Raw genomic sequence first — 23,294 nt, 5'->3', positions numbered from 1 at the left:
TACGATTTCCATCTTCAGATGAAAGGTGATTTCTAACATGATTCTTGGGACTATGGATCTGGACTGTAGTCAGGAAACCCCGGTTGGCTTCTGTGAAGCTCAGGCTGCTGTTTGGATCCAGAACATTCCCCCGGAGGCTCCGGTGTGGAAGGCTGGTCCCTGGCTGGTGGAAACTGCAGGAGGGGGGCCCGGTGGGAGGACATGGGTTACTGGGGCAGCCCGGGAAGGCAGTGTTGGGACCCCAGCTCCTTCCCCTCTCTCTCTGATTCCAGACCTCCAGGAGGTGGGCACCTCTGCCCCACCATGTGCTCACTGCCCAAAGGCTGTGCCTACCAAGGCCCAGAAGCCATGGAGCCCAGAGACCTCAGACTGAAGCCTCTGAGGCCCTGAGCCAGAACCAACCTTTCCTCCTTTAGGCTGTTTTTCTCATACTGTTTGTCACAGCAACGGAAAGCTGACCAACACAGACGCCTTCTATAAATACTTGTGGAAGTCTGGGAGGCCTAGGTTTTGCCATCGGGATTCTGGCTCCATCTCTGGGTGCCTTAATAGGCTTCAAGACGCAGGCTCCATTTTCTTGGCTGGAGTGTTGGCACATTCTATTTAGGCTACTTTGTTAAAGATGAAGTCTCTCAATTAAATTTTTTTTTTTTTTGGTTGTAGATGGACACAATGACTTTATTTACTTATTTTTATGTGGTGCTGAGGATTGAACCCAGGGCCTCAAACGTCCTAGGCAAGTGCCCTACCACTGAGCTACAACCCCAGCCCTCCTCTCAAGTTTGCCTGGGGTTTCCTCCTAACTAGTCAGACCCTGGGACCTGCTGCACTGGTGCTCTCCTAAGAGGCCCTACCAACACACGCCAGGGAGGAGGTTTGCGGGAGACGGACAGCTACACTTGCGAGAGGCTGCCCCAGTGAGAGGAGTGACTTTCACAGGAAAATCAGAACTTACGTGAGACTCCCTCTCCCCGAGCATCAGCTGACCAAGTCTCCAAAAGGGACGGACAGTCCTCCCTCTGGGGGGGGCGAGTCCCGTGTACCACCCAGTGGCCCCTGTGGAAGTCCCCTGAGATCTGACATCCCCTCTCCCTGGGTGAGGAGATCCGGGGCGAGACGGAAGGCGTGACGGAAGGAGAGACAGGAGTTCTGTGTGGCAGGCGCCTGAGCAGGGCGCCCCTGGGCCTGGTTAAGGCTCATTCGGTGACAACAAACAGCAGAGAGCACAGCAGGTGTAGAAAGAAGTTCTCTACCACTTTAATTGGGCTGCCCAGCACTGGTCACACAGGTCACTCAGGGGCCCAGCTGTTCGCACGCAGCCCTCCCACCTCGCCCGCAGAGGAGGTCTGGACACTCCAGGGAAAAGCCACCCTGACAGACACAGCGCCCAGTGCAGCCTGCCGCCACGGCCCCGGTGGTCCGCGATGCCGGACCGCGGGTGGGACCACAGGGCGCTCCTGCAGGCTGGACAGTGACAGGAAGCCCCCGGGACGCTGTAGTACGGGACCTGTGAGTCCAGGGCTCTATGTCCTGCCCGCACCCTGCCAGTTTTCACAGCAGGTGGAGCAGCTCCCGCGAGAGTCCTCCGTTTCCCGTCAGTGGAAAAGCTAGTAGTTCTGGAAACGGGCTCCTGGAGCGGTTAGAATGGTTATCATACGTCAGCTGGATATAAATAGGTTATGGACGCCAAGCTTGCATGCTAAGATTGCACAGGGCGGAGGGCAAGAGGACAGGGCGCTGCGCGGCCTGGGCCGTCCGGCAGAAGCGGGAGGGGGGCCTCCAACTCAGGGCGGCCTCGAGCCTCGGACTCCCGGAGTCCACCTGCAGCCGCCTCCCAGGGTCACTGCTACGCTGGATCCTGGAAAAGGGCACGTCTTCCTCACCAGTGGAAAAAAGAAACCACAGACCACACAGAATCGACAGACCTGGGGGACTCGGCACAGGGCCGTCGCACACGGGGTACTGCTCCTTTCTCCAAGAGAATATAGAATATTTCAAAATATCATATATCTATGTACACCTATGTTTCAAATGGTACAAAGTCACTGGAGATCCAAGCCGGGAGAGAGGCGGCGGCCATTCTTCCTGATCCGGGAACGCTGGGCGGAGGAGGCCTTTCCAAAGCGCTCTCCACCGCGCTGCCAGGGCACAGTCCCCTGGCTAGGGACGCTCCACCGCGCACCGCCCCTCTCTGCCCGCCAGAGTGCGCGGAGGAGCTCCATTTGGCTCGTGAGTGTGTAAGACGTGTCGATTCTCAGATGCGTGTTCCCCAGCTCGGTTTCCCGTCTCGACCACGAAGGCTTCTGTTAGGTTCTTGGGTGAATCTGAAACCAGAGAGAGAAGACGTTTCAGGGAGAAAGGCACAACCCGAGGACAGGGATGGAACCAGCGGAAAACGGGGACCCCTGGGCCTCTCAGGCACTGTGCCTCAGGTGGCCCGAGGCCGCACATCCTAACTCGGGAGAGCAGGGTCCTGGGGTGAGCACAGCCGGGGACAGGCCCCGTGTCCCCTCTACGCATGAAACTCACTTTTTGTCACAGCCGAGGAGAGAGGTGCGGCTCAGTCAGTCCACCCGGGTCGGCCTTCGCAGGGGGAAGGCCATCTTGCTGCCCGGGACCCTGTCCTGCTCTTGCTGTCTTGGATTCATGAGTCATTTCTGAGCAAGGGCCGGCATTTTCGATCTGTCCCTGGGAGCAGTCTGCACTTGTCTGATGACAGTCTGAACTGGTCGACCAACCTGGCCTACTGCTGTCCCTGAGGGGTGGCAGGAGGGACAGTAGGAACACAGGGGATCCCTGTAGGGCTAGGGACTGTCCCTCACTGGCACAGTGAAAGGGCATGAGAGCAGACTCCTGTCCCTGCAATGTCACCGAGCTACCCCAGGAGGGACCCAACGGCTCAATGGTGCAGACGCCCTGGTGCCCTGGGGACCCCTGGCTGGGCACACGCGTGCCGACCCTAACTGGGCTGAGGCCTCTCTCCACGGTTCTGGGCTCATCATTCTTAATTCTCCTTTTTTATAATATTTATGTTTTAGCTGCCGTGGTCAATACTTCATTTTAATTATTCATCTCTATGTGGTGCTGAGGATGGGACCCAGGGCCTCTCACGCGCTAGGCAAGCGCTCCACCTCTGAGCCACACCCCAGCCCCCTTCCTTAATTCTTTACAGTGTCAGGCGCTGTTCTGGGTCCAGGAGTGGACGTCCACTGAAAGCCTTGAGGGTGAGGAGCAGCAGGAGCCTGCGTGGGAAAGTGGCTGGCCAGGAGCAGAAGGCAGGGGGTGTCCACACATCCATCTTCTCAGCTTCTCCTTATCAATAGCGGGTCCTCCACGGTGGCCTCCTGTTCTCCTGTGGTCTCTACCACCTTGGGTGGACACTGTCCTCTCTTTATCCAAAGGAGAGAGGACATGCCATTTCCAAAGCTGAGCTGAAATCGCCTCTTTTCTCCCCGACCCAGGCCCCCCGTCCCGCCCTGCGGTCACACCCCAGCACACCCCTGAGACGTCCATGCACGGAGCTCAGGGAGCAGAGCTTGAGTGAGTTTACCGACTGTCGAGGGACGACTTCACTCACACTCAGGAAAGACTGTGGCGCCGTAAACGGCTTCATCCTCTGAATCTTTCAGTATTTTCCGTGTCTTTTAACGTCTCTCCCTTGTCCTTCAATACCTGATCCTTCTTGGTCACCACTGATGGGATCCCTTTAAAGACCTGCTTCTCTTTCTAGAGGCCTTCCATGCAAAGTGGGCTGGAGGTCGGGAGGAGGGGTCTCGGGCTCTCGGGTCACCTTTGACCTGGTAGAAGAACCCGAGAGAAGATCTGCACCTGCCAAAGCTGGTCTTTGCCCTTTCAGTCAGACAGACACACACAGAGGTGGGGAGGCCAGAGAGAGTGGACAGAGCAACAAGTTGGGTTGGACAGACACACACTGTGTGGTCAGAGGTTTGTGAGCTCACACTCCCAATCGGGGGAGGCCAGAGAGAGTGTGGACAGAGCAACAAGTTGGGTTGGACAGACAGGGTCACGGGAGACAGGACAGCCCTGTGGTCAGCGGGCACTGAGCTTGCAGTGCCCCTGTCCCTCACCGGTACGTGAGTCACGCTGTGCACTAGCTGCCCGCTTCTCACAGGTCTGAGAGACAGTCACATACCAGACGGACCCTCCCCGGGTGCCACACGGGATTCAGTTCTGCTGCTTTAAGGGGCCGAGTTTCTTTGCAAGTGACTTTGGTCTTCTCCTCGCTTCAGCCCCTTCCTCTTCCTGTCCACTCTCCTCTGAGGAGGCCTGTCTTTACCGCCAGCCCTTGTCCCCCAGGCACGAGGCCCAGGCACCCTCCTGAGCACACGGAAGTGGCCTGCCCAGCTGTTCTTCTGCTCTACTTGTTTGTCAGGTCATTCTAAAGAGAAGAAAGGGCACCGGGTGTCTAGGCCCACAGGAAAACATCTCCCGAACACATTACGTCCGTCTGGCTGCTGCGTACCACAGCGCAGCGTGATGAGGCCACCCAAGCAGGGACTGAACAGGGCTGAGCAGGAACAGGGCTGCCATCGGGCGGGACACTTCGCCCGAGTGCCCGCTCCTGCCCAGCCTGCGGGCTGCCCGCTCTGTTCCCTGCAGACGGTCTTGGGAAGGTCAGCGAACGCCTGCTCCTTTCTGTGCCCCGCGTGGAGGGCCTCCTCTCTTCCTGGGACGTGACGCTTGGCCTACGTCCCCCTCCGCAGCCCCTGTCCCCCCCCCCATGCTCTACTGCCACCCAGACCCAAAGTCCCGATGGCTTTCCCTGAGACTGCGGCCTGTCACCTGGGCCAGTCCCTGCTCCGGGGCAGCTGATGGCTCAGAGGAAACACTGAGTCTTTTCTCCCCTCCTGCGTGCGTAAAGTCCAGAGCATGAAAATTGGGCCACCTTTGGCTTCTGGGAGTCTGTGTTGGGTGGTTATTTGGGAAGTGAGCTACCAAGCAGGAAGGTCGGAAAGTCTCTCGCTGTCAGGGAGGAGGATGGAGTCGCAGGCAGCTTTCAGGCAATCCTTCCTACACGGGAGGGACTTTTAACACCACCATCCTGCGAGAGAACTCTGCCACCATTTGAACGACCTGGTGTCCTCCTCAACCCTGTTCCCCCCTTGAACCTGCTTTCGGCGTCAACCTTGCGTGTAGGAGCAGTGGTCCAGAGAAGTCAGCGTCAACCTGCTCTCCCTGCACGTCAGGCCTCGGTCGACCTGGGCACGCGCAGAATCCCTGGCTCTCCCGCGTGATATCCAGACTTAGTCGGTGCCTCAGTACTTACAACTCTGAACTTCACCTTGAACCTCTTGGGAAGGTCGGGGGAAAACGGCCCCAGCGCTGGAGGTCCCTCGGGGTAAAGAGGCACGTCTGTCCCAGGGTCCCCTTTTCCTGTGGACTTGGGGACTCTCGCTGGATGGCCGTCGCTCACGGGGCTGCAGAGTGGCCTCTGATTGCTCTGCGTGGACTGGGGGCGCGCATCAGGACAGGCACATCTGCTCGGTGCAGACCCTCGGGACCCGACGGAGTTCCCGCACATTCTGGGTGGCACGAGGCCCACCGAGGGTGGTAGGAGCCGGTGCTGCATCCTCCGCCCTGGGATCAGACTCTGCACAGCACCCCTGGGGTGCTGGGAACCATCCAGGGTGCCTTTGTGACACCCGATGGTTTTAAGATCCACTCTCCAGAGGCCAAGTGAAAGGAAGTCACACTGTCACAACAAACACACAAACAGACAAGCAAAAGCAGCAGGAACGCTTTCTGGATTTTTTCCCATTTTTTGGTTTGCTCCTGTTTGCTCCTGAGTTTCTCCTCTATCTTCCGGAGGGTCTCGTGCTTGGTCTCCCCAGTAAATCCCGAAACGACCTGAGGGCCTTGCTTGTCTTCAGGGCGATGGTGTCTGGAGACTCCGTGAGAGCGTGACTTACCCTGGATATGGGTCATCAACTGGAATGGAAAATAGAGATTTCGCAGAAAACATGCCAGGAACCTCTTTACAACAAGGGGATGGGATCCCAGGAATAAGGCCAGGATTCTGTGCATCTGGAAACCAACTGATTTGTGAGGAATCTGCAAGCTATTTGGTAAAAGCATCTCCAGGCAAAACACAACCAAAAGGAAACCAGGCTCCCAGCAGCTCATCCAGAGTGGGACCTGCAGGGGGCAGGCACAGCCAGGCTGGGTTCCGATGATCTCCTGCAGGTGTTCCAGCAAAACCAGACACGCCAGTCCTCCTGGGCCACGCAGGCGCAGGCAGATGCACCTTAGCACGCTGGGAGGCTCAGAAATCCCACCAGCCACAGGCCGGGAGAGGTGGCCGCTTACCGGGCCGCGTGGCCAGTGCCAGCAACTGAATTCCACGCGGCGTCTCCATTATCTCATATGTGAAGAAATGAGCTTTTAGAGAGCACTGCATGCCATTATTTTTGTATTCTGCATCACAAAGCTGCACAAACCAATTTGGTTTATTTAATGATACAGGGGTTGGAATCAGGGATGTTCTTTTAAATTTCACTCAGCTTTTTGGCAAAATAAGAGTTCAACATACTGTGATTTAAAGCTGGTGGAGATTGCTTTAAAAAATGCCCCAACAAATTAGAATATGCTCACACACCCTGCATATCAGGGCACGTGTACACGTGCCCTCCTGGTTGTTAGAGTATCGTGTGCTTTTGGTGATGAAGAGTCACTGTTCTAAGTGACCCATGCTCCTCCCACCACACTCCTTTAGGATTCCGGTCGGCCAGTCCCTATGGTAAGCTAGCCTAACGGGGGCTCTCCCCTCTTGCCCAGCATCTTGGCACCAATTCTTGCGGGTTGAATAGCCTCGCCCTGCAGTGGTTGTGTATTTTGAAGATCACTCCTGACTTAGCCAGGAAAACCAAGGAAGATCATTCACTTTGCAAAAACCTTTTTAGCTTTTCTAAAAGATCATCAAAGCATTGCCTTAAAGAACCTTTAAGAAATGACTGCACTCGAAGGCAGACCTTTGCAGCCCGACGGTCTGGATAGAAGGGGAGAGGCACTTACTTGATTAACATTCTGAGCACCACAGGCGTTGAATGGATGAGCGAGCACCTAACTCTCTGCTCCTCTTCCCTCCCGCTACGGCCGCCTGGCTTTGCTTAGGAGCCCGTAACAGGAACACGGGTCAGCCCAGTGTGGACAGGCCAGGCTCAGTCTCCGGCCCCTTGATCCTGGCCGAGTGTGTTTTCTCTTTGGGACACCCCTCCTTCACTCCCAAAGCTTCTCTGGGTGCCGTCTGCACAACACCCAGGCAGAGTGCAGACGTCACAGGCAGGGGACGTCACAGGCAGGGGACATGCAGATGCGAGCACTCACCCTTGTGGTCTTGATCTTGTTGCCAGTGGCGCACATCCATCCCGAGTTGTCGGGGAGTGTCTTGCACTCCTCTCCCTCCAGGCAGGGCTCCATCTCACACCACCACTTCCCGATCACTATGGAGGCTGCGCAAGAACAGGAAACCAGCGTTGGCAACCCACGGGGCAGCTGGCACAGACACAGCGTGCCCCGTGGGCTTCAGTGCTCCCTGAAGCACGAGGTCCACCTGCATCCCCCTTGACCAGCTGAGAAACTTCGTCAGGGAGAAGGAGACCTCAAGGTCTAAGTGTCAGAATGCAGATAGGATTTCCTTGTCTGGCGTCACCACGCGGTGGCTTGGCCCGCGTCTCCCTGCAGGCTGAACGCCTGGGGAAGGGGCAGGCTCACCTGTGGGGCCGCCAGGGGCGTGGGTGAATCTACCTGTGCAGATCGGGGACCTGGTGCTATTCCTTTCAGTGGGGGAGGTGAACAAGTAAGTGTCCCTGGGAATGGTCACCGTCCTTTCTGCATCGGGCTCTTCCCTTAGCCCAGGGCCTTGGAGAATGTCCAAGGTCCAGCAAAAATAAGAAATGAACCAAGAATGCAAAAGCAGAGTTGCAAAGTCGAAGTCAAGGGTAAGAGCCGGGTGTGGTGGGGAAAGACTGAGGATCTACAACCCGGGAGGCGGGGTCCCAAGTCCATGCCCGTCGCAGTAACGTAGCGAGACCCCGTCTCACAATGACAACATGAAAAGGCCTGGGGATGTGGGTCGGTGGCGAAGCACCCACGGGTTCCATCCCCAGCGCGAAACCAAAACAGAACTCGACAGTGATAAGGACTCAGAGTCCTCCTTTACAGCCAGAAGGACAGTTGCCACGGGTCGTGGGTGCCGTGGTCTGACACGGCGTCGGGTGGGGGGGGATGAGAACGGAGCCCCTGATAGAACAGCCCCGCTTCTCGGGGTGACATCAAGGATGGACATTAGGAGGCTGGCAGTGAGGTCCGTGCACTTATTCACATGCGTGTTCTGTGATAATGAGTCCCTGACCCAGGGACTACACCCACGCTTTACAATCAAGAAGCCCACACCCTCCTTAACACACTGAAACAAAAACCACTTCTTCACGGTCACTGGTCATTTCCGTGGCTCCTCAAGGGGGTAGCTCCTCCGGACCCGCCTGGCTTCCCCTTGGCCACCCCCGCGAGGCCGCCAGCGTTGTTCTGCGGCACTTTCCCGCTGGTTTCACATCAGGGCCCTAGTTCCCTCCCTCTTCCCAAAGATGAGCGTTTCTGCCATGATGTCGGAATCTCAAAGCCACAAAGAAGAAGCCCAATGAATCAGTGTCACGAGGATCCACAGTGGAGTGAGAGGGGTGGACACCACAGGGAAGTGGCCACCGGCCTGCACCTGCAAAGGGACGGGCTGCTGACCCAGAGCAGAGCAGCAGCAACCTCATCCGTACCAGGATTTCCCTTGCGCCCATCTCCTGTCCCGGAAACTCGGAGCTCTGAGCACTATTGCTGTGCAGGATCACGCAGGCCGGCCGTGTCTGCTGTACTGAAGCAGCGGTTTGGGTTTTCAGGGAACCTCTGCCCTATTGGCTGTTCATTGCACACAGACCGAGGTGTGCAATGCAGCTTCAGGGACCCAGCATGGGGGGTGAAACCTCGTGCAGCTCTGCAGACCCAAGACCACAGGATGCCCGGTGCACACGGACAGGAGCAGCAGCAGACACACCCCCCTTCTTCTTCTTCTTCTTCTTTTTCTTTTTATTTAGTCTGGTAGCAGGGCATGGAGCAGGGGACGGATATGGCCATGAAAGGACTTGGGCAGTGGATAGGTGGCCGGGTGAAACAGGAGAGGCACATGTTTTTTGGGCAGAAAGAGAAGCATGTATGGCTGAAAGGGAACGGTGACTTCTGGGGGCAGGAGGTGGACGTCAGGCCCTGGCAGGGTGCTGAGAACCTACAAGCTGTGGCTCCTGCGGGCGGCAGGAGCTCAGTGAGAGACAGCCTGGCTGCATTTACCACCGATCCTGGAGCCTCTCCCTTCGGCCTCCTGACATCTCCACCCTGCGGCCTGGGCAGAGCCGGAGTGGACCCCCTGCTGCAGCTCTGAGGGGGCCTGTGAGAGGGCAGGTTCTCACTCTCCTGGCCTGCGCCTCCCCCTTCTGACGGGCTCTGCCCCCTCCTTCGGGCCCTCTCCTTCCTCTTGGAGCTGACCTACTTTGTTGCAAGCTCGCAGAGCAGTTTCCCCATCTCCCAGGCATTAATATCCCCCAAATGAAAACGCAGACAGGAGGGGAGAGACATCGCCAAACCCACGTGCCAACTTTAATTCGGTTGTAAAGGTCCGCTGGCCCAGGGGGGCGGGCAGGCTGAGTACAAGCTCCAGTCCTGCTTACAGCATCTAAACACTCGCGTCGCAGAGGGCACACTCGGGCTTATTAGGATCATTCCGTCCCTGCACCGTGGCTGCCCTAAATGTGCCGCTCCATCAACACTGCTGCTGTTTATGCCTCAACTGGTCCTGTTACCCTGCGTCTCTCCGGGTCCAGGTCAAGGCAGTCTCCAAGCCCAGTTTTCCCATAAACTCCTCCGTACCACAAGACTTTTTAAAAAGAGAGAGAATCTCAAAGGTTCTTCTTCTCTCCCCAACTGGAAGCTACCTAAAATCTTCAGATTTTTGGAAGAGGAATGATCTGTTAGATCTGATAAAGCGAGCCAATGTATCGATGTTATTTAACTGTTTCTATGATTTTTTTTTCTTACAGAGATGCTCATAAGAATAAAAATGTAAATAATTATTAACTATCCTCCATCATAATAGTCAACGCGTTAAGGAAACGGTAACCGGCCCCGGCTGCCTCTTGCTGACCCAGAGCCAGATACTCCCTGGGCACCTCTCCTGCACAGCGTCCCTGCCCCTGTGAGGTGGTGGCTGCTAAGGGCCCACTCGCAGGTGTGGACACTGACCCACAGCAGGTGACCCTTCCTAAGCTCACCCAGGTGGGAAGCACAGGATCCACACTAAAATCCGGGGCCCTCACCCACAAAACCCACTCTGCTCGTCACCCCGGCTCTGTGCGGGGTCTTCAGAGAACTTAGAGAAGATCACCGACTGCGGAATGAAGGGATTCTCGGTGCCTAATGTAAACACGTGCCTAACACAAAGACGTCTGGTTCCTTGTGAAATCGACTTTAAGAACGTGGAGGCAGGAGTCAGACCACCAGGCCTGCTTTCTTCCTGGGCCGAGCTGCAGGTTGCTTCTTTCCATTCGTCACAGCGTTTTCACAGGGATTGCCACAGTGAAGTTTGGGAAGCCGTGGGAAACTCGTGGAGTGGACCCGCGACTGCTGCGAGGGCTTTTTATGCTCTACAAGAACTGAGTTAACTAAATGCCAGCTATAGATCGGACTCTCCCTTGTCTGCAGCGACGGGGGAGGAGGATCCGTCCGCTCCTTCCCCTCCTGGGAGGGACCATGGGCAGGAAACGGCGGATGTTCCACTCCTGCAAGAAAAGATCATCTTCCCTTGAGAGAGCATCACAGTCTCTAAAGCCCCCTTGATCATGAGTCTGGATTTCTCCCTTACGCCTGGTCACGCTGCGGTACAGCCACCCAGAGGCTGGGCTGTAACAGGAGAATCACCCCACCTCTCTGTGCACATCTGAAGCACAGCAGAACCTCCCAGCCTTTTATTACTAGTGTTACTGCTCTGTTCACCCATGAGGCATTGTCCGTGGTAATACAGCCAGATACCAAGCAGCCGTGGGCCCTCACAGAGCCAGCATCTGCAGGCTGCAGGCCCTTCCCACCACTTCAACTCTACCTGACTCTGAGGTCGGCAAATGCATCCCCTGATCCAGTGAGAATGGACGCAAGAGCAGGGCATCATCCCGCCCCCAAGTGAACACGCCAAGAGAACACGCCAGTGGGCGGGAGGAGCAGCTCCCAGGAGAGGAGGGGAGCAGAGCCCCCGTGAGACCAGAGCGTTCCGAGAGCCAGGAGCTTGGCTTTCTGGGTTCTGAGGGAATGTGGGCCACCAGAGATTCAGGGCCTGGGTTCTGTGAGCAAAAGGAAGACAGGGCCAGCCGAAGGGGGCCAGTGAAGACGCGTTTGGCAGTGGTGTGCAGGACTGCCGGCCGCAGGGAGGAGCCAGAGGGTGGAGGGGCAGTGCAGGGCCTCGGCCTTCCCAGGAGGAGGCCACGGCCTTGATCTGCGCTGGGACTGCCGAGGACAGAGGGGAAGCCCATGCAAGAACACCAGAGGGCACGCTGCGGGCAGCCTCCCACCATGCTGACCCTGTGCCCACGGGTGCCATGCGGGCGCTCCTGGCAGGCAGGTACCACACTACCTCTGGAACAGGCAGGGACAGCCTGCGACAGACAGGTCCTTTATGAATGAAGGATGAAGAAAGGAAACAGAGGAAGGAAAGGACGGTGGCCGTAGCCGGGGGGCGGAGGGTGTCCTGGAAAGTGCTCTCAAGGGGGGTGCGGCACTGGGAAACTAAGCATCAGCTCCCACCGTCCCCGGGCCTCTCCCTGCTGAGGCTGCACAGAGCACACTCCCTCCACGCAGACAGGCGGTTCTTCACGGTGCTGAGGAGCAAGGGTGTCCTTCAAGGTCACGCCCTACTCCCGGCCGGCTGCCATGGCCTGGGGAGGCCCAGTCAAGTGGTGGAACACGACCGTGTTGGCCTCCCCAGGAGCCAGAGGGGAGCACATCAGCCAGGACAGACCTCCAGCTGCATTCTTCTTTATTTATGACCTGATCCAGAGGGAGGCCCCGGGCATCTGCCAAGCCCTTTGGCCCTGCGTGGGGCACAGGAGGCCTGGGAAACAGCTAGGCCCCTGGTGGAGGCACCGGCCTTGACTCCGGGTCCCTGCCCTTCCAGGGAGGATGGCTTTGGACAGCTGCTTAGCTCAAGGCTGGGATCCTCGATCACACAGGAAGTCACAACATGACAGCGGTCATCATGAATTTTAGAGGTAACAAGGATTTAGCACGGTGCCTAGTAACTGGGCACTCAGCATACGGCTCTCATTGCTATTGTTTATCCACGTACCTGGTATCTGGCCACGTAGGCGTCCACCTAGTGACCTTCCTGCAGAGTTCACACCTATTCCACACAAGCTTATCCTCATTCTGGGATGCACACATTTATTTATCAATGTTCTTACAAATTGCATGTATTTCCTTATAGGTTCTGCAGTACACTCTAAAGACATACGTGGAGTTAATAGCTCATGCTGGGGTCGACTAACGTTGCTTTTATTCTACGATTCAGTTCTAGGGCTTTTCAAACAGAGGCTGTTTTACCTAAATGAGGGTGTAGGTGACGGTGTGGGCTGTGAACAAGCAGGATTTAAGGTCACAAGGTGAGCGGTACTTTCCTCAAAGGCTTTTGGAGACAAGTGTCATATTTTATGCATTAAAAAGCTACTCGTTAACTGCTGTGCCGGACATGGCCTAGAGAGACCCAGTTCCCACTGCCCGTGACCCGAGTCTCCAGCAGGGCTACACTGGATGTGAGGATCAGACACACACCGCGAGGACCGTGGTGTAGGAAAAGACTCAGGTGGCCTAAGGGAGTCAGCAGGTGGATCTGATTTGGATGAAAAGCAGGGATCGTGGGGGGAACAGAGTTCCTTACTGATGAGAGGACTTCACCATTAGGTCATTCAAACAATGGCCTCTTAGACCAAGGAAGGGTATGCTTTGTAAGATTAAAGGCCAACTGCGCACGGACATTAAGGTGAGTCGGAGAACAGCAAGGCTCTTCCCACTTCCCATGGACTGTTCCGGGCTGTCTGCTCACACACAGGGCACTTGGACAACAGCTGTCTGCTCCGGGGACAGGCAACTCCCAGGAGGCGTGCTCAGTGGGGGGAGCCCTCCTGATTTCTCTTGGCCTGGACAGCAGGTGTCCAGCTCACTTCACACCCACGCCACGTGTAAGCTCCACGGAGTCCCCCTGTGGACCCCGTGCCAGGCGCTGGTCTCGCTTTGACCGAAGGGAGATTTTCATTTTAGAATTAAATGGAGCAAATGTGTTTCTGCATTTGGGGCACATGAGGTTCAATGCATGGTTAAGAGGAGCCCAAGGAAGCCCACTTTTAAGATAACTCTGCTACATACGCCTGCATGTTCAAGCTTCGCCTTCCCCATTTACAATACTGAAGAGTAGCCCTAAGGTTCACGCTCGATGGACATTCTAATCTTATTGAGGGGCAAATATTTCTGATGTTCTTCATTTCATCAACCATAGAGAATTTTAGATTCTTCCTCCTCGATTCTAAAACGTAAGGTCTATTGCTTTCTAACACTCAGGACATAGACGTAGATATCAAAAGGAGAAGAACATCAATCAGGGTCCCACTGGGTTGAGGCAGGTTGGTACGTCGGGAATGTTTTCCTACAACCTTAGAACTGGCGCCCTGGAGGAGTGCGGTCCTATTTAATACTTGTCCAATTTTAAAAAGCACTCCATCAGAGTGTTATTAGGTCCATAATATGGTTTTTTTCTAGTGTTGCTGCAGATTTACCACCATCAAATGATGTCAGGTAAGTACCTTTTCCTACTTTCATAGGTGAAGGAATCACTTTTATAGTCATTGATATATATATATTAAAAATCTCACTTTTGGTTCATTCCGTTTTGCAAATGATTCCCAATATTGAATCAGGCCCAGGAAATTCCTGGCATGAAGTCTGTTAGCAGAGCTAGTGCTCACGGCCTTCGCGGTAATGGGGAAGGGTGTGCCGATTGTGAGGTCTTTCACTTTCATCTCTCTCCCGCTAGAGAAGATTGATATAAATAAAATTCAAATAGAAAACACCTTTCAGATGCCAGCCGTGAAAAAGACTTTGTCAGCCCTAATGAAAAGGTATCAATTTTCTCTACTTTATTCAATAAAGGGTGAGTCATTTTCCAAATGGATTAGATTAAAGGAAAGTTCACACTCCCCGGGAGAAGCTCTTAGGGCTGATGGGGAGAGAGAAGAGGGCATGTAAAACCTCTGAGGCCACTTCAGATCTATAAACATTGATACCAGCTAGGGTGGACGTGTCCCCAACCCTCGGCTCACCTGCTGCCCGGGAAGCCATGTCCTGGGGCGTGGAGCGAGACGTGCCGTTCTCTTATCTGATTAGGGTGTCACCAAGGCTGAGGAAGATGGCTCAGAGCACGGGCCCTTGGGAGGGTGGTGAGGGGACCCAGGCGCTCTCGGCTCCCGGTGAGGGGCTCGCCTGCCTCGTGACACTCGTGAACGTGGCGCAGGTGTTTGATAACACGCGAGGACGAAGAGATACAAGACCCACCGTGTGCTCCTGCCGACTCGGGGGAATGGGGGCCGCCAGCTTTGTGGTAACTAATGGCGTTTCAGAAAACGCAGCTCGACTTTCACGAGGAGTTTCCGTGGGTAGCCCACGGTCACAGAGCCCTCAGATCTGATTTGATCCGTGCGTGTTTGAAAAAAATAGCAAAAGGATGATTTGCTGCTGGGCTATCTCTGTAACGTGGCAAGAAGGGCACGACACGTGTTTGGAGTGGAGATGCCTTTGCCCACCGAGCCCTCCAGAGCTGGAGAACAGCGGTCACTGATATTTCTTTTTCCCCTGTGCCCAGCTGGTCAACTGTTACGGCTATTCATTGAGATTCTTTTATTTCACTTTTGATGGACACGTCTTAGTTGTGCATACAAACGGGGTTCAGCCTGCTATCTCAGCATCAGCGGGCGGCGGGCACTGATCATAGCCACCGTGGTTATTCCTGGAGTTCTCTGGACCGTTTGAAAGCGCTCAGCTCTGGAGTCAGGAAGCACTTACAGATCACCTGCTCTACGCGTAGCACTACTTCACCCGGGCAGCCGGAGCTCCGGGAACACGCTCCAGATCTTTTGCCCATGAATTTTAGAGTAGACGAGGAAATAAGCAATCATACAAGGTTCTTATTTTTAAATATTTAATTTCAAGAATACTCTAAAGAACCACGAAAAAAAAGTAATTTAGAAACCACCAACACGGAAAACAAAGCTTACAGTATCAGCCCTTTGCAAATGACTTTTTTCTTGCCGATGATGGGACCGAGAAAAGCTAGGCACCAAAGGAGGCCAGGAATGAGAGGCTGGGTGTGCGGCGGCAACTGACTGCACAGTGCCCAGCCACCTGGCTCCTCCTCTTCAGGCAGAGCTGCAGGCTCTAAGTCAGGACCCTGGGGTCGGGGCGGCGCTCCCGGTTCAGCCTGGAGACCAAGTGCACTTCCCGGTGTGGCAGGGGAGGCCCCTGGGAGGCGAGAGGGTGGTGATGATCCTGGTGGTCTGCAACGTGCTCACTTTACGAGTAAGAGTGACTTTGTCACGCTGGATGATTCCAGTTTCACTTTGAATGTCACATCTCAGGTGACACACGTTTTCCTTTCTCTGCGTAGTTCTTCGTCTTCTCCCATCCGTGCCCACCCCTGTGCAGTGGTTTCCTTCCATCTCATTAAGAAGTGGTCTCTTTGCCCAGCACCTCCTGAAGAGATGAGCAGAAAGGGTGCAGGAAGGGGCTGGGAAGGGGTCTGCGCTTGGGACCTGTGGCTCTGTGTGCACCAAACTGACCGTGGCGGAGGGTGGTGAGGAGCAGAGGAGTGATCTCAGCCTAGGTCCTCCTGCACTCTTGGGTCCTGCTGACCATCAGACATGACACAGACGTCCCGGACTCCAGCTCCCGCTGAGCCAGCCCAGACCAGGGGAGACCTCCTAGCCCCCACATAGAATCACGCGCAGTGCACAGTTTTGTGGGGTTCAGCCGTCCAGCACCTGATGTGTCACACAGCAGAAGGCACCGGGTACAGGTAGTGAGACGATGTCCTTTCAGAATGGACACGCATGAAACAAACTTTCACAAAAGCACCCAGCAAGCCGCACCCCAGTCCGTCCTGGTACAGTGAAAATGTGGAGATGGCGTCAGCGTGACAGAGCCCGGGAACTGATGGGAAGGTTGGTATCATTAACTCCACAGGGAGGAGAACCGGTCTCTGGGTGGGCTCTTCCCTTGCATTTACAAGGGGTCGGGGTCATATTGGGGTAGGGAGTCCACGCAGAGAGAATCCATGTGCTTTCAAAGGGAAAGACAAACCCAGACATCCGCCTCCTCACAGACGCACACAGTGAGACCCTGGCAGCACGAAAGCACGTTCGTGCCGGGGGTCCTGAGTCAGCGTGCCGGTCCTGAGTCTGTATTCCGGGGATGTTTCACTCTCGTCCGCTCAGACACCCGGCCCCTGAGCCCTGCCTCTGTAAGTGCTGGCGTTGGCTCGGCAGAGGGCAGCAGGTGTTCTCCTGAGCATCTTGACCAAGGGCTGCCCCTCCCCTGCTCAAGGAAGGATCTCTGGCTGGCCAGTCTCCTGACCCTAAGGAGTCACGGAATTAGTTTAATTCACAGGCCCATCTGCGGCCTGTGCACCAAAGCTGACCTGCAGATTCTGACTCATTTCCTGCTCGGTGATTTTTAATAACTGAAATGAACAGCCGATACTAACAAATGAGGAGATTTTGCAGGGACATTCAGACGTCAGGTGTGGAATCGATGGAAAGCCTAGCCACCCTGGAGCAGGGGGGCTCATACCGCGCTGTTGGCCACAATCCCTGCCTCTCCCTTACGCTCCTGGCATGTGCCCCATATGTTATCAATCGCGCACTGCTCCCAAGGTGTGCTCTGGGTACACAGGTCCTGGCTTGGGTGCAGCCCCAGCAACACCATCCATCCCACCTGCCTGGGAACCTGGGGCCTTCACGCTCCTGATCCGGCCTGTCCATGGGAAGGCTGGCCCATCGCCCCGCCCCTTCTCATCCCTGGTACCTCTGCCTGCACGGCTCTCCCGGCTTGGCCTGTGTGGCGGCCACTTCCCACCTGCTAGAGACCTGGGCTTCCCACAGACTCAGCCCACACAAGCCGGCTCCAGCTGAGCTCACCAGTCAGGTGAAGACATCGCACAACATCCACCAGTCGCAAAGTGCCCATGATGAATTCCCAAGGTTTTCTAGCAATCTGTACATCATGGCAAAATGTTTTGATACTCTGAGTTGATGTATTCAGGAACATAGAGCCCGGAATCCTGGCCACACCAAAGGCACTCAGTAAATGCTGTGGGCGGCGAACCGCCCAGTGAGTCCAGGTGTTCAGCAGCACCTCGGCCACACCACTGCCGTTTTCTACTCATTCGGTACTGAAATCTCACAATGCCTGGAGAAGGACGCTCACATTAAAATTCCCGCACCCGGCTGACTGAATACAACCCTGAGCGTGGCTTTCTGTGCTCATTATGTGCGCGTCTCCACTCGGCTCGAGCAGGCGTATTGTCCTTCAGGACACACCGGCAGAAGGTACAGGGCCGGCACAGCTGTATGCAAATCAGGCATTTCCTGGAACGCCCGCCTGTCTGCCGTGAGGCTGGGTTTTTCTTAATTACCACCCAGATCTGCTCACAATGGAGCAATGCTAATTGTCATGGTCCAGAGAAGTGGAATTTGATTTCACTAAGCCACTAAGATTCACTCCGATGTCTCTGGTAGGATTCCAGCAGGGGACGAGCGCGTCGAGAAGTTGCTCTCGGGTGCAGCATTTCCTGAGATTGCCTGGGCGTGGGAGAGGACAGCCCTGTGAATTGGTAGGATTCGCAGAAAAGACAGGTCCTGAGAAACTTCATTTTCCCTTCTGCTCTGGGTTTTCAAGTTGGCTCCAACCCAAGTGCCAAGCTCCAAAACCATTTTCGTTTCATTTTCTGAGATGACAACTTTTCTCAAAGAAAAAAAAAAAAACAGTAAAGGCGAGCTGTGGGCATTAGAGGGTTTGGTTGGGGCTCAAGATCCTCTTTCCACAAGACGGAATGTACCAAAACGATGTCTTCTCTGTTCTGAACCTCATGACGCATCTCTTCTTAAAACCCCTCCTCCATTCAGAGAGGAAAGCCACAGGGAACCCAAAGTCCACGTTCCAGCCTGAATGTTGGCATCCCCCACCCCAGATTCCTGTGCTAATCCCAATCTGCAATGTGGAATCTAGAAGTGGCCTCTGGGAAGTTCTCTGCCGTGAGAGCAGGGTCCCCACGAGTAGGGTTAGTGCCCTAGAGCTTTCCCTGGGGTGCGGACGCAGTAAGAAGTCCACGTTCTGCAACCCAAGAGAGGACTGGCCAGGTCCCAGCTGCTGGCTATCTCTAGTCTCGTCTCTAGTGTCGGCTCCAGCCTTCAGAGCATGAGCAATGCATGTCTGTTGGCAAAGCCACAGCTGCACCTTCCCCTGACCGCCCCAAGGAATGGAGGCAGCCGCTGCACACACAGGTGGATCCATCTGACATGCATGGGAGCAGGCAGGGAGCCGAAACCAGACTGAGACGCAACCACAGCGATTGCTCAGTCCACCCAGAAGCTGAGACAAAACCCCAGGAGCAGGAGGGCTCGGAAACAGCAGAGGTCATTCCCACAGTTCTGGAGGCTGGGAGTCGGGGGCCCAGCCTCTGGGTGCTGGCCTCAGCCAGGGGGGCTTCCTGGTTCATGGTCTCCTGGCCACGTCTCCCTCGGAAGGGAGAGACAGGGAGGCACTTCGGGTCCTCTTCCATAAAGACTCCACGATCTGTTCACCCCGAGCCTCTGTGTCCCGTGTCCTCACACTGCTGAGACTCGCACAGATGAACTCTGGGGGACACAAGTGTTCAGACCACAGCAGCAGCCCCTAATCAGCCCTCCTGGTCTGCAGATCAAGAGCCCCACGGCTGGGTGCACCCCCCCCCCACCCCGGGTCGGCTCACAGTACTGGGGAGTGGAAGAAGTTCTGATATTTAAAATGAACTTTAGTCCCATCGTTCGTATTCACTGCTTAAACGGTTGCCGTGAAAGACCCCAGCGAGGCTTTGCGGACTAACAAGCACCAATCTGGAATGGTTTTGAACTCAGGCGTCATTTTGGCCTCTCCAGCTATAACCTACTGTCTTGTCCCCACAGGGGCATGCGGTCGACTTCTGGGGACACGTCTCTCTCTCTCTGGCCCTGTGACCTAGGCCTGGCTCACTGAGTGGCCCATGGTGCGTGAACCCAGGTCGGGGAGGCAGCTCTCTGCGCTCCCTGAACTGCTTGGCGGTGACCGGAGCATGGACAGCTCCCCTGAGAGGGTCCTGCTTGGGCGTCAGGGCAGACACCAGGCAGCACAGCGGAGCTCACGCTTTCCAAGAGGATCCTTGGGCCCCGCTGCGCTGAGTCCCTGAAGCTCAGTGGGCAGCTGGACTTTTCTGGCGGAAGCCAGTGGATTTCCTCTTTTACTACCGCTATTTAGGGCCTCTGTAACCAGCAGGAAGCGTCACGGGAGAGCCAACGGCTTCCGCGGCCCGTCCTGAGCCTGCGTCCACAGAAGGAGGGAGAATCCTGGCCCATTTCCTGGAGGACAGCTCCAGTTCAGACGTGTCTCCGTGATGGAGAGCGGCAGACCCAGGAGCCATCAGCCTGGCATTTCTAAGACACATTTAGTTGCAGAATCTGGAAGACAGCTTCCAGTCACGGAACGTCCAGGAAAACAATATGAAGCCATCAAGTTTTATCAGGGACGACCAATAAAAAAAAAAAGGCCACACTCAGCCCCCAATTCCATTTGGAACCTCCAGGATTGCTCGAGGGACCCGTGGCCTCGGGTGCTGTGCATTCGGAGGGAGATGAATTTCAGAGAGGCCGCCGGAGAGAGCGTGTCACTGCCAAGATGGAGGGAGCCACTCTGTCCTGGGAGCAGAGATCAGGCTGCGTCTGCTTCTCACGCACCACAGTGAGAACGTGAAGTGCATCTGGGAACTGAGGCCCAGCGCTGCCTGCAGACAGGGTCGGGTGCTGCCGATGTGGACCCCCTGGGGCTGCTACAGTGTATGTCTCCGGGTGCTGGTTTCCACCAAGGATGCGATACCAGGGCAAGAGAGGTGAGCTACAAGGAGGTTTACAGCCAGACGGGATGGCGCACACCGGTAGTTCCAGAGGCCGGAGGCTGCGGCACGAGGGTCACCAGCTCAGGGTCAGCCTCAGCAATTTAATGAGGCGCTAAATAACTTAGCCAGACCCTGTCTCAAAAAGTTGGATGGGGATGTGGTTCAGTGGTAAAGTGCCCGGGCTCCCTCCTCGGTTTGGAAAAAAACAACAAAAAAGGAAAAGTTTACAAACAATGAGACGAAAGCTCTCTCTGCACTTATTTAAAATTGATACTAAAGATACTGTTTCACAGTTCAGTCATAAAGAAAAAGACAGACGGGAGGACACAGGTAGAAACATTTTTCCAGACCTACGTAAGAGGCTCTCGGTTCAAAGGCCCTACTGACTCCCCAGATGCCTGGGCCAGATGTCCCTGTCCCCGGGGACTCACCGCAGCCCTGCAGGGGAGGGCACCGGGAGGCCTAATGGCCTCCCTGGGAGGTGGAGGTGGAGCCTCAGGAGTGGGGTTTGTGCCCTGAAGAGACCCCGTCCTCATGCTTCCCAGTGACAGAACTGTGCAGAATGAACCTCTGTTGTTCATAAGCTGCCCAGTTTATGGCGTTTGGTTCTAGCGCCCAAATTGACTAAGACAACCTGCAAATAGAAAAAAAAATGTGCAGATGCAGTGTCCGCACAAAGGGACTGGAGGAAAGTGACCACAGTAAGATCGCGGGGAGAGCTCCGCTTTCGCCCCAGTGGGCAGGTTACTCGGACGGCACAGAGAGGTGGACCCAGGACAGCCCCCACCTCGGCCTTTATTTCATAGCCAGAAAAGGTGAGTTGGGATCTGGTGAAGTTTTCTTCTTGTGTTCACCCCGCTCACACCTAATTGCCTCTGTTCAATTAAATTCAGGTTTTATGGTTTTGATGTAAGAAAAATGGTCGCCTTCTCCAGTGTGCGTTTCCATACGAGGTCTAGAAGGAGTTATTTCAACTTGTATATGATTAGTAGCCCACAGAAGCTGTGCAGATAATTAAGTTAATACCACTTGTGACAGCTGCATTTGCTAATAGAATTATTTCCACATTTGTTTCCATACCTATTCCTTCATGTTTAAATTCATCATAGGAAGAGGCTGAGCCTTATTTCCATATTTATTGCTACTCGGATATTTATATTATATGTTTACTTAAAAACAGCAATGGTATAATCTTGAATGTACAAAGCAAATGAAATGTGATTGCAAAAGATCAAATGAGCTTTTTCCCCTTTCGGGGACAAGGAAAACAACTCACACAGCGGAGAGACACATTTGCATCTGAGTTTTCTTAATGGACACCTTAGAAAATCAATATAACAGATACCTGACCTTCTCCTTGTTCTTCCAAGTAAGCAAAAATGGACCGGAATCAAAAGGTATCAAAACATCTTCAGGACTGGAATGAGCTGGTTTACACCAGGGGGCAGGTTCTAACTTACATTTACCTGAAAGCCAAGGCAGAAGAAGAAGAAGGTGTCTGTGCCTTCCCATTAGTCTTTTGTGCAGCCCAATGAATCTGCCAGCTGCCTGCATTTTTATTTCTGTTGTGTTCACTTTTTCCTTTACTATGCAAAACGGTGGGGGGAAGAACACTGCACCCACAGTCAAAATCCCCCAGTGTGAGCCTGCACTCTGGTGTTAATTAATGTGTCACTGGTTTGACGAACTCCGCTTTTTTTAAGTCTCAGCTCCTTTATCCTGAGAAGCACATAAATCCTACATTCTGGATGCGACCTAAGATTCAGTGCTCCTGTGTGGATAGCTGCGAGCACAGATAGCGGAGGCTCCTGCCCTCAGTGGGCAGCTGGGAAATGGGACCTCGCACCCAGTGGGCTGTGAGTGGCGCTCCTCAGAAGGCAGGCTGGTGACACTGCGCTTTCCACAGCTCACGGCGGCCATCTGGGCCTCAGCACTCCTGGAGTTTCCACTCTGTGCACTTGAAGCGCTGGACACGGTGAGGGCCAAAGCTCTCTCTGGTCTCTCCCTGGGAGCCGCTCAGAGTGTAGTGGGGATGAGGGCCACGTTCACAACCGACCGGGGATTAATGGAACAGGTCCTACTGCAGAGCCGCATGGAGAGCGGCGGGCAGACTTGTCGGTGCACAGGGGAGACGCGGCCGCAGGGGCCTCCTTCGCGTGTGCCGCAGCACAAGAGGAAGCCGAGCAGAGACGGAATCACCGAGGATCTCGCAGGCCCGGTAATGGCACTGGACTCACCCCGAGACGACAGGAAGTCACACGACAGGGCGTCTCCCACCTCGAGTCTGCGAAGGCACCCCTAGTCCCACAGTCCTCTGGAGCCCGAGCCTCGGCAGCCAGCCGGTGTCCTTCGCCCAGTCCACTCCCCTGCCTCCCTGCAGGTCCACCCCTGGGACCTCCCTGGGCTGTTCCCTGTGGCGATAGCTTGGGTCTGGGTGGCCCCCTAAAGGCCCACGTGGTCAAGGCTCTGTCCCAGCTTGGGCCACTGGACGGTGGTGGAACTTGGGGGTGGGGTGGGGGGGCTGGTGGGAGGTCTCAGGTCCCCGGCTGGGGGCCTGCAGAAGCGGGTCATGGACATGGACGCTTGCCCTCTCTCTCTCTGCTCTGCAGTCCCTGTGAGGTGAGCCTCTTCCCCTGCTTTGTGCTCTGGTCCTTATGGGCTGCCGCAGGCCCCAAGGTGACAGGGACAACCACCATGGGTCGCCTCTGAAACCGTGGGCCAAAGTAAACCCTTCCTCCCTCCTGAAAAGTGGGTTACCTGGGGCGTCTTTGTCCCAGTCCAGGGGGACGAGTAGCCCACCTGCTGATTCTGTCACTCTCTGAAAAGGTAAGCCACCGCATTGCCTTCCCACGGTGACGATTAATGACGAGGCGTCACAGACGCTCGGGGCATGGGGGCTCAGCCACCTGGGTCTCAGGGGGCTTTCCTTTCTGGATACCTCCCATTTCTCATGGCCCTCGGGTCCTTGCCCACGTGCTTATGTATTTTATACCATTTAAATCAAAATCCAGACGATATTTTAAGT

At 55.2% G+C, this 23,294-nt stretch overlaps 1 protein-coding gene across 4 annotated transcripts in view; it reads right to left on the bottom strand.

Annotated features, from left to right (window-relative positions):
- Positions 1 to 1,235: 1,235 nt before the first annotated feature.
- The window catches only part of Tafa1 (TAFA chemokine like family member 1), a 358,217-nt gene continuing 336,158 nt past the window's right edge, over positions 1,236 to 23,294 (bottom strand). For 2 of the 4 annotated variants that reach the window (XM_078033632.1, XM_005333868.4), the window contains exons 4-5: positions 7,345 to 7,469; positions 1,236 to 2,324 (exon numbers count right to left, since the gene is read on the bottom strand). In XM_078033632.1, coding sequence (XP_077889758.1) covers positions 2,307 to 2,324; positions 7,345 to 7,469 — 143 coding nt within the window. In that variant the 3' untranslated portion in view covers positions 1,236 to 2,306. The remainder of the gene's footprint in view (positions 2,325 to 7,344; positions 7,470 to 23,294) is intronic. The other 2 variants (XM_040289682.2, XM_040289672.2) reach the window with 1 other exon arrangement.

The sequence above is a fragment of the Ictidomys tridecemlineatus genome, chromosome 16, assembly GCF_052094955.1.
Source record: "Ictidomys tridecemlineatus isolate mIctTri1 chromosome 16, mIctTri1.hap1, whole genome shotgun sequence".
NCBI classification, from domain to species: domain Eukaryota; kingdom Metazoa; phylum Chordata; class Mammalia; order Rodentia; family Sciuridae; genus Ictidomys; species Ictidomys tridecemlineatus.
The sequence above is the reverse complement of the archived record's forward strand: the minus strand, read 5'-3'. Positions and strand labels throughout refer to the sequence as shown.